We start from the raw sequence: 15,344 nt of genomic DNA on the forward strand, positions 1-15,344 counted from the left end.
AAAATATAAGCCAAAATAGATTTAGAGGACTGCCATTTTATAATGCACCCTTTTGTTTCTTGTAACATGTAATTCTGCTCAAGTGAAAGACTGATTTACAAAAGAGTTTTTAAAGCAGTTCTCAAGGGAGAAAAAAACAACAACAGAATGACTCTGTAAGGTTTGTTTGGCTTTTTTTAGTCTTAAAGGCTAGATGGACATAAAGATAAATGAAGAAATGAGCTAGTTTTGCTATAAAACCTTAAAAAATCAAAGCAATAGTTTTGAGTTTGAGTTCTACAGATGTGGGATGACTAAAAGTCTAACAAACTCTCAGGAAGATCTTAAAGACATACATGGTATAGAAATAAAGGCGTTAAATGAAAGGGATTTCATCAAAATTGTAAATTCCAGTCAAAAAGTCCCCATCACTTAGAATTCTCACTGGTTTAAATCCAGAAGTATTTCTGCACCATTTTGCTCATGCAGTGGGGCTTTTCTAATTCGTCCTTCACCTTCCCTTAACAGCTTCTTCATTCAAAATACCACAGGATCAGAAACAAAGGGCTGAATCAAGTTAAGGAAGCACAGTGATTTTTGAAAGCAGAAGCCCTTTCCCACTTGTGGGTGAATATCTAACATTACAGTTGATTTCAACAAGATCTGCCTGCCACAACCCAAAGAAGTCATTACAGAAACGATGACCATACTCAGAACTGTGGGATATAAATGTAAATGTCAAAATGCAGTCTACTACACCAAAGAACTAAAGAGATGGAGAGTCTATCTGAGGAACCATAGGCTGCTGTGCTGCTCACTTTTTAAACAATCAAAACCTATGTCATTTCTTTGATGGTCTCGGTGTAATGGGATAAAATAATTAGTTCGTGTGAATTATTGCTCAATAAGAGATTTATGACCCATATTACACCTGATAATTTCTTGAATATGCGTAATACTTTTATTATTTAAAAAGTATACACTCTCTTCAGCTCTTGCCATATTGAGAATGATCATTTGCATTTAAACTGAGTTTCCTGTACTATACTGTCACAGATCAAAGAGTAAATGGCTTGGAAAAACTACACAAACTTGTTCTTTAAAGAGAAAAAGAGAAAAACTTTTATTCGCATGGAAATGAAATTATGGACTTACAGCTTACCTGAAAAGCTGCCTGGTGCAAAGAATTCCATTCAGACCAGCAGTGGGATCCATTAAGATTGGCTCCATGTTGAAGGAGAAGCTTAATCACATTAGTATGTCCGTTTTCAACAGCTTCAAAGAGTGGGTTAAAAGCTATTATTATTATACACTAGACAACCCATGCCCCGCTGGGTCATCATTTCAGAGATATTTTCTTACCTAAACAGAGAAAAAGAATGACCAAGGGCAGGGAAAAAAACAGTGGGAGCAGGAGCAATTTCCAACTTCCTGCCAGCTTCCCCATTGAGTTTCCTTGTAAGAAATCTGGCAGGGAGTAGTGAAAATCTTCCTTCCTTCTTTCCTTCCTTCCTTCCATTTAGGGCCTTACTATTTAAGAGTTCATGTCTGTTATGAATTTGTCTGACTATTCAGAAATGTGGCAGATGTCCTTCTGAAGACATGCCTGTTAAAGGAGACTCATTTTATGGCTCAAAAGAAAGGGCATTTTTCTTTTTTCTGTATTGCTCCCACAGTATGGAAAGCATCCCTTTGGCAGCTGATTTTGACCACCTTATATTATTTTAAAAGTCTTGTTTAAGATTCATCTTTCATTAGGCTTTCAGTTAACTAGAAAAAAACTAAAAAGAGATATTAACTTATCTTCCTAACAGCACATCATAGATCTCATCTCTGGCAACAAATGCAATTATTATTCAGTAGTTTCTTATTCATGCGAAGGCAGTTTTGGAAACATCAGCATCACTGCAGTTATTATTCTGTAGCTTTATCAGCAATTCAAAATTAGATAGCAAGAAGATTTAAATATCTTGCATATACTATATATATGAAATGTGCAAACAGACCAAAAACATATTCAAAGAATACTTTTCTAAAATGAAAAAAATCTTGAATGCTTATATTATCTGTGCTATTATCTCCTACGAAATGAAAGTGAAACCTTTTTTAAAAAAATTATGAGAATACTATATGCACTTAAAAGTCAAGCAGATTCTGTGGATACACACACATCCATCTCACTGCAAAGTGACTCAGGGTGGTTTACATTATATATCTAATGCATATATGTCTATTGCAATATAAATTCGTAACTCTAAAAAAAGAAGGATGAATACTATGAAAAACATGCAACAAGGAAGATTACAGTGAAAAAGTGGTGAGTAGGGGATTGAAGATATAAGGTCCAACAGTGGTAAATGCTTCTAAACAATAAGTTAATTTATAAATTGTGAAGGTTCATTGCTATCCTGTACAGGTGGAAAAGTTTAAAAGGCATTGTTAAGAACAGCATTTTTAAAGAAACTTATATGATCATAAAAAGTTGAACAAAGGAAGAACTGAGAATATATTATTTCTTTCTATGTTTTTGCCTGATTATTGCACTGCCAAGGCAGTTTCTATTTCACATTAAGCCAAGAATTTGCCTTGATCACTTTTAATTCTCCATGTAGATTTAACTCTCTCACTGAGGTATTAACTCCAAAATCCCAAATCCTCACACATGAAGAAAATGCAAAGTCAGGAACTCTTTGAAAATAGATTTTATTGTGGCTGAGACCAAGTAACAACTAAAGCTATAACAGTAAGGAGATGTTGGACAGGATTTCTAGAATTAGCCAAGTTCAATTGAGAGCCTTTCAGGCTGATTTTAGAGAACTCTTGAATTGCTTTGCTCTGAATGGAATTTTGAAAAAGAGGTTTCTCTTTTCAAACAAACACAATGCTCTTTTTATCATTTGAAACAAAAAAAGATGTTAAAACGTCAAATTTCCTTTTAAGAAATAATTTGAAACTGAGGTCTGTTTTGCATAATTCAAGACTGACTAGTATCTACATGCAGTATAAAATGAACCTTTACCATCATATTTTATAAGCCAGACCTGCAATACAGCTACATTACATTGATCAGCAGCGCTCTGATTTCTAAATTGGGGAATGAATATGTGTTTGCTTTACTGTAACTTTGAGGTAAAAAAAGAAAAAGAATTCTTTTATGCCTACTGATGTACAGCAATATTACTCTATACTAATCAGCTAGCAATGTTGATATTGGGGATAAATTGAAAAGTTCTGTATAAGAACATTCTAATCTATAACAGATCATTGCAACCAGCAGAAAATATCTAATTACTTAAGAAACAATTGTTCACAATACAGAAATATAGTTCTAGCAGGTTAGCCTGTGGGCTAGAATTCAGCTTGACAAGCACTGAAAGTAAAGAATTATTAATTCTGAAGCTAGTGTGGCTAATGAGGCTTTTCTCATTCCTGGCAGCCTCCAAACTGATTGTTTTATTTCCTCTGCAATAAATCTAATCATTTAGCCAAAGATCAGATGATAACCAATAAATATTAAGACATAATACAAGCATATCCAAAGACAGCCAACCAGTCCAAGCTGCACTGAGACAAATTCTATTCCTTTGAGAGCACATAATCACTCTCAACACTACTACACCTCTATTCATTACTGATTATCCTGATATTTTTGCAACCCATCCAGAGACCAATTAAACAATTCTGAGTTTCCAGTAAAGGATTTCTTCCTTAGTCAAAGCATCACTGAATTTTTGAAACAAGTGTTGTAATTTATAAGAGTACACTGAAGTCTAAGATTTTTAAAATCAATTCAACATTTTGCTGCTCCTTGGATAACACTGACACCTACCGGCCCATTCATAGCAGTTGGTTCCTCCCTATTTAAAAGATTGCCATTTCCATTAGTCCTGTGACCATTGTTCAATTACTGAATAATCCTCCAAATGTTTCACAACCTTGCCTTTCCAATACAGTCCTTGGGAGTAAATCTTGGTGTATGGACCCAAGAGCTTAAATGAGACTTTTTCTTCCCTTTCAAAGCAGCTAAAAAAACTAAATGACCAATAGAATTTTGCCCATTTGTACAAGGAACTGGTAATTGATGTTATAAAAGGAGGCAGTTTCCCACCTGAAAAATGGCAACAGATGTATTAAACAACACATGGGAAATAAGAAACATATTTGAAAGATGACGAAAATACTCTATCCTGGTTTTGGTTCAAAGCAAAATAAACACCTTCCTTATTAACAGAAAGAGATTGTACCAATTCAAGTGACAAGGATGAAGTCAGTCCCTAATACAGACCCTGTTATATGTCACCTAGAACTTTTCTGAACATAATTGCCAACAATCAATGACAGTGGTCTGGCACTCTGATACAGGAATAACCAAAAATTATCAAAATGCTAAAATAGGCTCATCACCATTAAAACAGGGGGGGGGGGAGACAAAGGAACCTTCAAAACACAAAAAAAGAACAAAAAAACTTGGGCCATATATACAGTGCCATTTGCTTTACACAATCCATCACAGTCCTAGTGCTACAGATGGTACCACCCTCTGTAAGCTTTTTGCTTTTTTAAAAGGTGAATCATAATGTAAAACAAACGCATATGCACTGAATCACAAATCTTGCTTTCGAAAACTGTTCAAGACCCAAATATAGTTTACTGTCAAGAATGACTAACTATATTGAAAATATGAAGTCAAATGACCTATCTTGCCCGCATATATCAAAACCTTTTTAAAGTAGAAGCAACTGTAAACCACTTGCCCAACACTTCAAACTGAAGAGCACTGGACAATACCAGTGAGAAAAATGGAAAACTACACAATACAAAACTGCACAGATGTGTCCATGCATTTGAATTTGTATATCCTGCACACTGATAAAGGAAACAATCCAATAACAGCTATATATGCAGTATATTCAAGAACTATGACTAGCTGAAACTTTGTATTAATATAAAGTAATGAAGGCATTTTTGTTATTTTTATATTCCTTTTTGTTTGTACCAAAGCCCGCAACTAGAAGAATTAAAGTGATGATGATCAGTTATGAAAAGAAATTTAAAATGTCTCCATTTGAGGATTTTTTTCCCTGTGTAACCTCTTAAATGTTTGGTAACAGTATACTCACCTAGAAATAAGGGAGTGGTGGCATCGTGAGTGAGCTCATTAGGATCAGCACCAGATTCCAGAAGAATAGCAGCACATTCCAGGTTTCCTTTACTTGCGGAAAGATGTAGTGGACAAGTACCTTCAAATGTTTTGGATCTTATGTAGTTAGCAGATGGTGCTGCAAAGCATAACATAGTAAACTGAGTAAAAAAAATAATGCACAAAAGTTGGAGAAATTTCTTTTTAAAAGAGAAGCATTTAAAAGTGCCATTTTCCACCCCTCCCTAACTGCAGTTATCTACCTAAATAAACAGAATCACAATATGGTGGCAAAGTATGTATTTCTCACATAAAAGGTTCCAGTTCACATCTTCATTTAAAACAATCATAACTTGCTATTGTTCCTCGGAAGAAATTCTGAGCCTCTTGGTCAATCACTCTGAACTACCACAAGGCATTTTTCTATTGCTAATCTAAATATGCAAAAAAGGAGATATTTTTTTGCCTATCTACCTCCTGCCTGCTTTTTCTTGAGAAAGACAGCAAGGCAATCCCTTACAATAGCAATAGCGCTTAGACTTATACCGCTTCACAGTGCTTTACAGTCCTCTCTAAACAGTTTACAGAGTCAGCATATTGCCCCCCAAAATCTGGGTCCTCGTTTCACCGACCTCGGAAGGATGGAAGGCTGAGTCAACCTTGAGCTGGTGAGTATAGAACTGCCGAACTGCTGGCAGCCGGCAGACAGCAGAAGTAGCCTGCAGTATTGGATTCTAACCACTGTACCAGCACAATGCCAATTTAGGATGGAGTATTGCATTTTAGCTGTTTTCTTTTCTGTAATATCTGTTCTACATAAGATCCAAAAAATTTGAGGGTACTTGTCCACTTGTTACAATTGCTATTTTACAGCTGGAAATAGTACTGAAATATAATGAAATATTGGACCTTTTTATCCAATATCAGTAGATCTCTAAAATTCCACTATGGCCCCCAAAGTTAATTCTTTCTTTATCATTTGTGGGGCATTTAAATACCTTCTAAATCAGGGGTGTCAAACTCAATTTCATTGAGGGCCGCATCAGCATTGCAGTTGCCCTTGGCAGGCCGGGTGGGTGTGGCCAGGGTGGGCATGGCCTACTGGGTGGGCATGGCCAGCTCCACATCATTCGCATCAAAAGTGCCAATGGGGGCCTGGGACAGATCTGAGGGTCTCTGGCAGAAGGAGATGGGACCGGGGCAAGTGCCAAGGCATAGTCCACTGGAGGAGCCTCACTGTTCCTCTCAGGCCATGGGGGGGCTGGACGGTGGGGTGGAGGTCAAATGCCCAGCCCAGCCATCAAGTACCCACGGCACTAAGCCCAGCCCCACTTCCCCAAGGTGGTGCCCAGCTGCACTTACCTCCTCCTCAAGGCTGCTGCTGTTGTGCTTGCTCTCCTTAGCCAGGTTACTCATGATGGGTAGGAGGGCAAAGTCAAAAGGGAGGCCCACTCCCTCTCCATGTGAGGAGACCTGGCTTTGTATCCAAAGCTTCCTTAGCAATAGGATCGGAGACCCCCCAGGATAGGCCAGGAGGGAGGATGGTGAAAGAGCAGCAGGGCAGGACTAAAGCAGGACTTCCCTCAGACCCTCTCTCCTTCCTTCCTTCCTTCCTTCCTTCCTTCCTTCCTTCCTTCCTTCCTTCCTTCCTTCCTTCCTTCCTTCCAAGAACAGAGTGGTAGGAAAATATTTGAGATGAGGGAGGGAGAAAAACAGGCAAGAAACACAGCTGGGGAAGTGTCATCCTTCGTGAGGAATGAAGAAATGCACCATTGCCTGGAAGTGGCCAGCACATGGCCCTCACCTACTTCACATATCCGGCTCGGTGGGCTCTGGGGGAAGGGATGCCATGAGCAGCATGAGAGTCAATGTTACCTGCACAATGCTGCCCAGCCCCCAGCCTGCCCAGTTTTGGCAGGCAGTGGGGCACTTTCCTGACAGTGCCGAGAGGCTGAGCCGGATGCCACAAATTTGAGGAGAAGTGCAACGCTGCCCAAGCCCTAGCCTGCCCGAAGTAGGCAGGGTCATATGCTGGCCACTTCCAGGCGATGTTGCATTTCTTCATTCCTCACAAAGGGTGATACCTCCCCAGCGTGCGCCCAGGGGGCAGTGCCAACACAGCATGGGCCGGTCCCTCACTGTTTCCAAACGGCCTTGTGGAGCTAAGACTGAATGTATTTCAGCATAGATGACCACCACGAAATTGTACATTGGCTCCCAGCTGGCCTGGGCCAGGGCCAAGGCAGTGGGGGCCATTCCCTCATTGTTTACAGGATGGCTTCGCGGGCCACATGAAACCACTTTGCGGGCCAGATTCGGGCCCCGGGCCTTGTGTTTGACATGTCTGTTCTAAATAGTTCCTCAAATAAATAAATAAAAGGTGCTCCTCTTAATAATTTGCTCCTCCACTCTAGTGCCATAATAACCATCAAGCACAATTTTTGCATCCCCAAAGAAGGAATAAAGTGTGGCTTCCAGGATACACAAGTTTGTCTACCATTCAAAATTTATTAAATTTAAATTTACCAAAAGTCATGCTAAAAATTCTCTAATGAAGAAAATAATTCAAATAATATACTTTGGTTCTTTAAAAGAGCCTGAGAAGAAATCATTTTACTAATATGATAAAGGCTTGATTTGCATGTAGCAATAGCGTTTATGACTTCTATACCGCTTCGTAATGTTCCACAGCACTCTCTGAGCAGTTTACAGTCAGCATATTGCCCCCAACAATCTGCGTCCTCATTTTGCCAACCTCAGAAGGATGGAAGGCTGAGTAAACCTTGAGCAGGTTAGGATCAAACTCCTGCCAGTGTGAGCAGAGTTAGCCCGCAATTGCATTGTACCCACTGTGCCACCACAGATTGCCATCACACTGTGGCCTTGGTGTTATATAAGCTAGCCCAAGGCTTGTATGCTCCCTTTGTTCACACATGTCCCAATTTCTCATAGTTTCTACACCAGAAGAACATAAAAATAGCATTGCGGGATCAGCCTTGGATCAATCTTGCTCATGATTTTATGTCACACAGTGACGAACTAGATATGTATAAGGTACGCACAAGTAGAATATGGAGATAATCATTGTTCCTCTGCAAGTGACATTCAGAGGTATGCTGTGCCCCACTCAGAAGTAATTTTGAGTCTCAAGACTAATAGCTCTTGTAGATCTGTCCTTCATGAATTTATCTCTTTTAAATCATCTAAAATAATTGCTACTTCTTGTGGTAATAAATTTCAGAAGTTAATTCTCATCTTCAGAATTAAGCAAACCATATTAAGAGATGATATTTAAAGATTTTCTAATTTGCAACACAGTTGTTAGTGGTTCTGCTACCGCTGCTAACTCCTTTCTTCATTCTGAGGATTCAAAGGATCATTGCTAGTCATTTCTCTTAGGGAAATGACACCCCTTATTCAGTTCTCTTATCAAAGATAGGGCCAATTTGCTGTAACAAGGCATCAGGCAAGAAAAACCAAAGATGGTGAGTTTTACTCTCTTAGGCACAAAGACAGTGATATACCACTTCTGAAAATCCTAGCCAAGAAAACTGCAGGGACTAGTAGTCCGGGCAGTTGCCAGGAGTTAAAAAGTAACAGGAAGGAAGGAAGGAAGGAAGGAAGGAAGGAAGGAAGGAAGGAAGGAAGGAAGGAAGGAAGGAAGGAAGGAAGGAAGGAAGGATACACATACTGTACACACAGGTACAAAATTTTTTTTGCTGGACAGATTTTTTTAACAGATTTTAAAAACTATTATCCTAAAAATATAGTTGACTGAAGAACAGAGAAACTGTCCTTCCTTGATTTGTTCATTGTTATAAGTTTGGGGTGTTGTCAAGATGACCTCACAGGAAGCCCTCTAACTCAGTGATTTTTGACTTGAAAATTTCAGTAAGTATAGCTCTCACCTGGAATGCTATAAACAACAGCTTAACACTTAGCAAAAATGAGTCAAGAGATGGTAAGATATGATGATGCCTTCCAATGCTGTACACAGAGAAATGGCAGATATGATTAGTCTACTTTTCATCAATTAGATATCTGATGGGAAATTGGAGTCAATTGGAGAATTAATACTGTCTTAATTTTATCCTCATTTTATATATATTTGTAAATAGGTGGCAGTAATCTTTAAAATCAGGGGAAGGCAATCACAGAAATCACACATTATTTCAGCCTTCAAGAGTCATAGTAGCAATGATGACACTAGAGGGAGACAGGAAAATATTTTGAAGGAATTTAGATTAAATGTGTTAGCAATGCTGGAATCCTAATGCATCTGTTTTGCTTGCTACTTGGGATAGTAAAAAAAATGAGGCCAAATTTTGACCTTTTGCTCCTTCTGAAATATCTACCCTGTTTAAAGAAACTAAACTCCTAAAAAAATTGGAGCCTCTGAAAATTCCCATTACTCTAAAACACAAAGCATATAAGTATCACTACTGCTGATACATTTCTTCTTACCTGCTTGAATTAAAAGCTTTAGACATTCATTTGTGTTTTGAAATGCAGCTTCATGAATAGCCATCCAACCTCTGTTATCAGAAACATCAATGCTGTATCCCTTGTTGATTAGTTTCTTCAAAAGTTTAATATTGCCTTCTCTGGCTGCAAGCCCAACAGCCGAACATCTATCAGAATAGGCTTCTGTAAAATCCATCCTAACAAATTGAGGTAGGAGAAAATGAAGAGAAATAGCCCATGAAATTAATGGGAAAAAATACCAAAGTGTATAATTTCAACAAAAGTTATCCTCATTAGAATATAAATCTGCACAAATATATCTAATGGGAACCTCTACAATAAATTCATTTTCAGAAAGTATGAAGAACAACAGAAGGCCATGCCCAGAGAATTTACATCGAGCTGGATCACTAAGGCACAAAGAGCATCCCAGCTAAAACAAGCAGACATATCTATCAGGCAGCAGCAATGTAGGAAAATGCTGGAAGAGAACAATCTCTTTAGTAATAACAAGAGCAAAGGCATCATTTCATATTGTATCAGAGAAGACAATGGTAAACCACTCCTGTATTTTACTAGAAAACTACTTGGGTAGTTTGGGTGGCAGTTATGGTGAGAGACAATATAGAGCCTGGTGTTCGGCCTCTCAGGTCAGATGGCACTCAATAGGCTACTGAGAAAGAGCTAAGGATTTTCCATAGGGTACATTTCAGATTGATTAAATTCTTCAGGACATCTAGTCATTAATGGTGCCAAATAGAAAAAGAAGATGCAAAGATGCAAAAACAGAATTATAGTGGGAAATGCAACATATGAAGCATGAGCATGTTCAACACAGTGAAAGATTAAGTGAAACAACTACATGCTGACATTTTAAGTTAACTGAAATGGACTGTTGTGGGGAACATTCAGTAAGATCACATTGTTTGCTACTGCAGTACTCTGAACATGAAAAATAAAAAAGGAACACTGCTTTCCTAGTCAGGAAGGATAAAGAAAAAAATAGTACCTGGCTACAATGCAATCAGTAACTGCATAATATGAATTAGAGTTCACAACCTAGCCTTTAAAATTATCATTATTGAAATTAATGCTCTAATGAGAAGAGGTTTCACCAAGTATGATGGTCAAGTTCAATCAGAAATTGATAAAGTAAGCAAGATGTACTGCTAGTGATTGGAGATTGTTATGAAAAAGTTGAAAACTGTAAAAGGAAGAAAATATACAGGTAATCCTTAGGACCACAATTGGCACTGGAAAATTTGTCATTAAGTGGCATGGTCATTAAGTGACTAACTTTATGGCATTATATAACCGCACCTAATTTTACAATTTTTTTGCCATGGTCATTAAGTGAATAATTCAGTCATTAAATGAGATAGCACATGATTATGATTTACAATTTTCCCAGCCGGCTTCCCCATTAATTCTGCTTGTTGGAAGCCAGCTAGGAAAATCACATATTATGATCATGTGACCACAGAACACTGAAACCCTCCTAAATGCAAACCTCTGAATTGCGATCATGGAAAGATAACAGCGTTCTGGGTACCTCGGCATATAGTCATACTGACCACCTGGCCACATAAGTGTATTCAGACAATGCTGGCTCCCTCGGCTTATTAACAGAGGGGAGCACCACCCCTTTGAGTCGAACACAACTGGACAAGGGAAACCTTTAACTTTCTTTGACCACAGGGGGTGACTGTTTGTAACATTGTAGCTAGATTGTAAATTCCTTTTTAGAGCAGTCAAAACTTTAAGCTGACATTAAAAGAATGGTCGTAAATCAAGGGTTACCTGTAACTACAGTGTATCACTATGTGGTGGAATATAGTCTGGATTCTCAGGAGTGCAGGACTACCTTCCCGAGGACCAAGAGGAGAAAGAGCGTTAAGATGCATCCTCCTTAAAAATTGCCAGAGTAAATCTTTAATGATGCTACTAGTTGCTTTAGTTTGGCAAGATTTCTATCTATAGGTGAAGAACAGTAAAGGAAACAGCTTAGAAGTAATTCTACCCGTCTGTCTTGGTTCTGAGAGGTAGAGAGGCTTAAGAAACAGAAATGAAGCAAGAGAATGGCTTATCAGTTTCTCCCAATACAATTATTTCTTCATTACTAACAGTCTCTAACCAATCAAAACTCCTTTTTGTCTGTGTATCAATTCATCACAGACATCAATTGATTACACAGCAATCAAATTGACTATTTTGTTGGTACAAAAAATGGAAGTGCTTAAAGATAACACCAAAGACATAGCCAGGGGATGACCGTGGAGCAGATCGTAAACTGTCCGTATGCAAATTCCAAGTCAAGCCATAGCAGAACGCTAACTGGTTTCATGATTTAATCATGAGCATACTCCCACCATGTTCAAGAACATCAGGAATCATGTTGAAGTCTTGAACCTCAATGATAGGAATAGTGGAATGAAATCAAAGTAGTTGCTAAGGATGAATGCAAAAAGAGACTGCCAACAATCAAGAAAAAGAAGAAAGCAAATTTGATGCCAGAACAAATGGTGAAAACTGGCAAGAAGAGAAAAGCTAAAGCCAAGGAAAACAAACATCTCAGGAGGATACTTAAAAATTCAGAAAGCTCTTAGAAAAGACAAGAAACAGTATGCCATCTGTAAAGAGATAAAAGATGGAAACAAACATGGAAAAACAAGAACAATCTTCCAAACAATCTCTGAGCACCAAAGTTTCCAATCTCATATTTGTACACCAATGGACAAACAGGAAGAGTAAACAGACATGGAAGGAGTATATTGAAATTCTGCACAGTAGGGATGTCAACAGCTAAGGTACCTTAGGAAATATTTCTAACTTACAGGAATCTCTAGTACCAGAAGATGAAGTCATATCAGAACTCTAGTCTTTACCAAGTTAGAAGGCTGTAAGAATTGACAGAATATCCACAGAAATATGGCAATCAGTAGAAGAGGAATCAATAAAGGTTCCAACCAAACCTTAAACTAGAGAACACAGTGGTCAAAAGATTGGAAGAGGTCAGACTACATTCTAATATAAAAAAGGGAAACTTAAGAAAATGTACAAACTATTGTACAATATCCTTAATTTCAATACTCTTACAATCATCCAAGGAAGGTAAAAGCACTGTATGGCAAGTGAGATGCTGGATGTTGAAGCTCTCTTTAGAAAATGCTGAGGAACAAGAGACATTATTCCTAATGCATACAGCAAAATTAAGACAGCCAAAAAAAAGGCAGCACTTCACTGATCAGAGAAAGGCCTTTGTGTCAATCATATCAAACTATGGAATCTCTCCCTTCACAGTGGCACCTCTGTCACAGATATTCATTAGGGGGCAGTAGATTTCACCAAGTTGGTAGCACTAAAGAACTTCAATCTAGTGAAAGGCCTGGAGCAACCCAGTAGTTTATGACAATCACTGAACTTAGGGACCCAGCACTAAGAGGTCTCACACTAGGACAGTTTTTCATCTCAAGGCAGACATAATGTGATCTCACAGTAGAAACCTGGTCATGGGCAGATCACTCTTCGATCATTTAGGAATTTTGCTGTGCAACCTCCCTTTACAGGGGTGATCTATCAGTCAACCCCTGGTGCCTAATTAATCCAATGAGGTTTTTCAGAAAGCACCTGGGCAGTTTTCCAAGAATCTGATGGGCAGTTAAGACTGATCATCCACTAGAACAGGGGTGTCAAACTGCCAGCCCGTGGGCTGGATGCGTCATGCCAAAACCACGTGCACTCCATTGCCGGCAATGGAAAAGAAGTCGTGATACATTGCAACACGTCACCTGACATTGCAAGTTTGACACCCCTGCATTAGAATAAAGAGGAAGCTGAGGAGCTTGACCAAATTACACTGGAGTGACCTCTCTCTTCTCACAGATCCAATACTACTCCTTGGTTTACCAAAGAGCTCATGGAGGAAGACCCATTTTGAGTCCAACCACTAGTAAATGCTCACATTTGCATCTACAGTGAAAATCCAACCAGCAAAACAGAGATATTTTGCCACTTCATTGCATCTGATTAAAGACAGAAAAGTCAATTTTCATAAAAAGGCCTACTGTGAAGAATTTTCATGACCTCTAGCTACCGTAACAAAACCACAGATTCAAGAGAAGTCGAACTTCAGCTGCACAGCATCAACAGAGGTAACTGGCCCTTTTCACAGGTCACTCACACACTGTATAACATAACTAAACTTATGCAGCTAGAAGAAAGAGAGAAGGCTGTCTGGAAATTTCTTTATAAACTTAGAAGGCTACCCTTTTTAAATTTATCACAAAGAAATGCAAACTCTCTTCTGTATAATAATTAAACCGTAAGTTTAATGCTTTGAATGAGTTCACACAATATCAAAATCATTATGGCTCAGTACATGGGCACAATATACTATCCAATCTAGTACATGACTACATAATAAATTATATAGTTTATAATTCGGTGTACTACGAACACAACAGTGGTTTGATTCATGACTGCATGGCTGAGGTAAGAATACTGATTATGGGCTGAGGAGACCAGAAGGCGGCGGCTGACTTGGGGCTGATCACACTCAAATGGACCTTCCTCAGAGGTTGTTATGGATACATGAACGGCGATTCCCACAACGGCCATTCTAAATTCCCAGAAGGGATAGAAATGGAATAATTAACTGGGTACGAATTAGGATACTGCCCCAACTGGATTCGCAGCATATACTCAAGTATCGAATATACCAGAGGTCTTCAAACTTGGCCCTTTTATGACTTGTGGACTTCAACTCCCAGAATTCCTCAGCCAGCAAAGCTGGCTGAGGAATTCTGGGAGTTGAAGTCCACAAGTCATAAAAGGGCCAAGTTTGAAGACCCCTGGCATAAAGTTACAAGTTAAATTCGTGTAGCAAAGTAAGAGGGAGGACGCCTCCTTTGCGACTCAGCGGGCTGCAGTACCCGGATCCTCACTTCCCGAGTTTGAAAACCCGCTGCCTGGCTCAAGAGCCTCCAAGGCCAGGGGGAAGCTGGCGCAAAGCCGCACCACCACGACGGTTCCTCTTCCTTCTCGGCTGCCCAGGCAGCCTGAAGGGAAAGCGGCGAAGAGGGTTTCCCTCGGCGGGCTCACCTACTCGGCCGCCGGCGCGGGCTCTTCCTTAAGATGGCGGAGGCGTCTGTAAGTAAATAAGGCCGCGCCAAACAGCCGTCGCCAATCCAGCCAGCCCCTCGCCGAGCGAGCAGGACGAAGCAGCCGACGCGCCTCCCAGGAGAGGCGGCCTCTTCCCCTTCCTGCCCTTGCGAAAGAAAGAGCCGGAGCGAGCCCCAGCAGATCAATGGAATCGGTCACAGCCTCGCTCGCTCCCTCCCTCCCTCCCTCCCTTGCCCGCTCTTCTCACCCGAGATCTTCGCCGGGCCACCCAGGGCTACCGTGGCTGAGCGAGGGGCAAACCGCTCAGCGCTCGAGGCTCGGAGCGACTCTCCCAAAAGAGCGTCAGAAGCTTTGCCGAGGAGGAGCAGCAGCAGCCTGCTGACACCCGGCCTTTCTTTTCCCGGCTCAGAAAGGGATGCCGGGAGCTGTAGTTTGAGCTCGGTCACACTACGGCAGGGGGGTCTTCAAACGTGGCCCTTTTATGACTTGTGGACTTCAACTCCCAGAATTCCTCAGCCAGCTGGCTGAGGAATTCTGGGAGTTGAAGTCCACAAGTCATAAAAGGGCCACGTTTGAAGACCCCCTGCACTACGGCAAAAAGCAGCAGCGCCTCTGACTCCCCAGCTCTGCCGGCGAGACA

At 40.0% G+C, this 15,344-nt stretch overlaps 1 protein-coding gene across 4 annotated transcripts in view; it reads right to left on the reverse strand.

Annotated features, from left to right (window-relative positions):
* The window catches only part of ASB3 (ankyrin repeat and SOCS box containing 3), a 65,163-nt gene that overhangs the window by 27,315 nt on the left and 22,504 nt on the right, over window positions 1-15,344 (reverse strand). Inside the window, exons 1-4 of one of the 4 annotated variants that reach the window (XM_083350099.1) lie at window positions 14,684-14,839; window positions 9,584-9,780; window positions 5,100-5,258; window positions 1,142-1,254 (exon numbers count right to left, since the gene is read on the reverse strand). In XM_083350099.1, coding sequence (XP_083206225.1) covers window positions 1,142-1,254; window positions 5,100-5,258; window positions 9,584-9,779 — 468 coding nt within the window. In that variant the 5' untranslated portion in view covers window position 9,780; window positions 14,684-14,839. Of the gene's footprint in view, window positions 1-1,141; window positions 1,255-5,099; window positions 5,259-9,583; window positions 9,781-14,514; window positions 14,531-14,683; window positions 14,840-15,344 lie in introns of those variants that run through there. The other 3 variants (XM_083350101.1, XM_083350102.1, XM_083350100.1) reach the window with 3 other exon arrangements.

The sequence above is a fragment of the Vipera ursinii genome (genome assembly GCF_947247035.1).
Source record: "Vipera ursinii genome assembly, chromosome: 1".
Taxonomy (NCBI): domain Eukaryota; kingdom Metazoa; phylum Chordata; class Lepidosauria; order Squamata; family Viperidae; genus Vipera; species Vipera ursinii.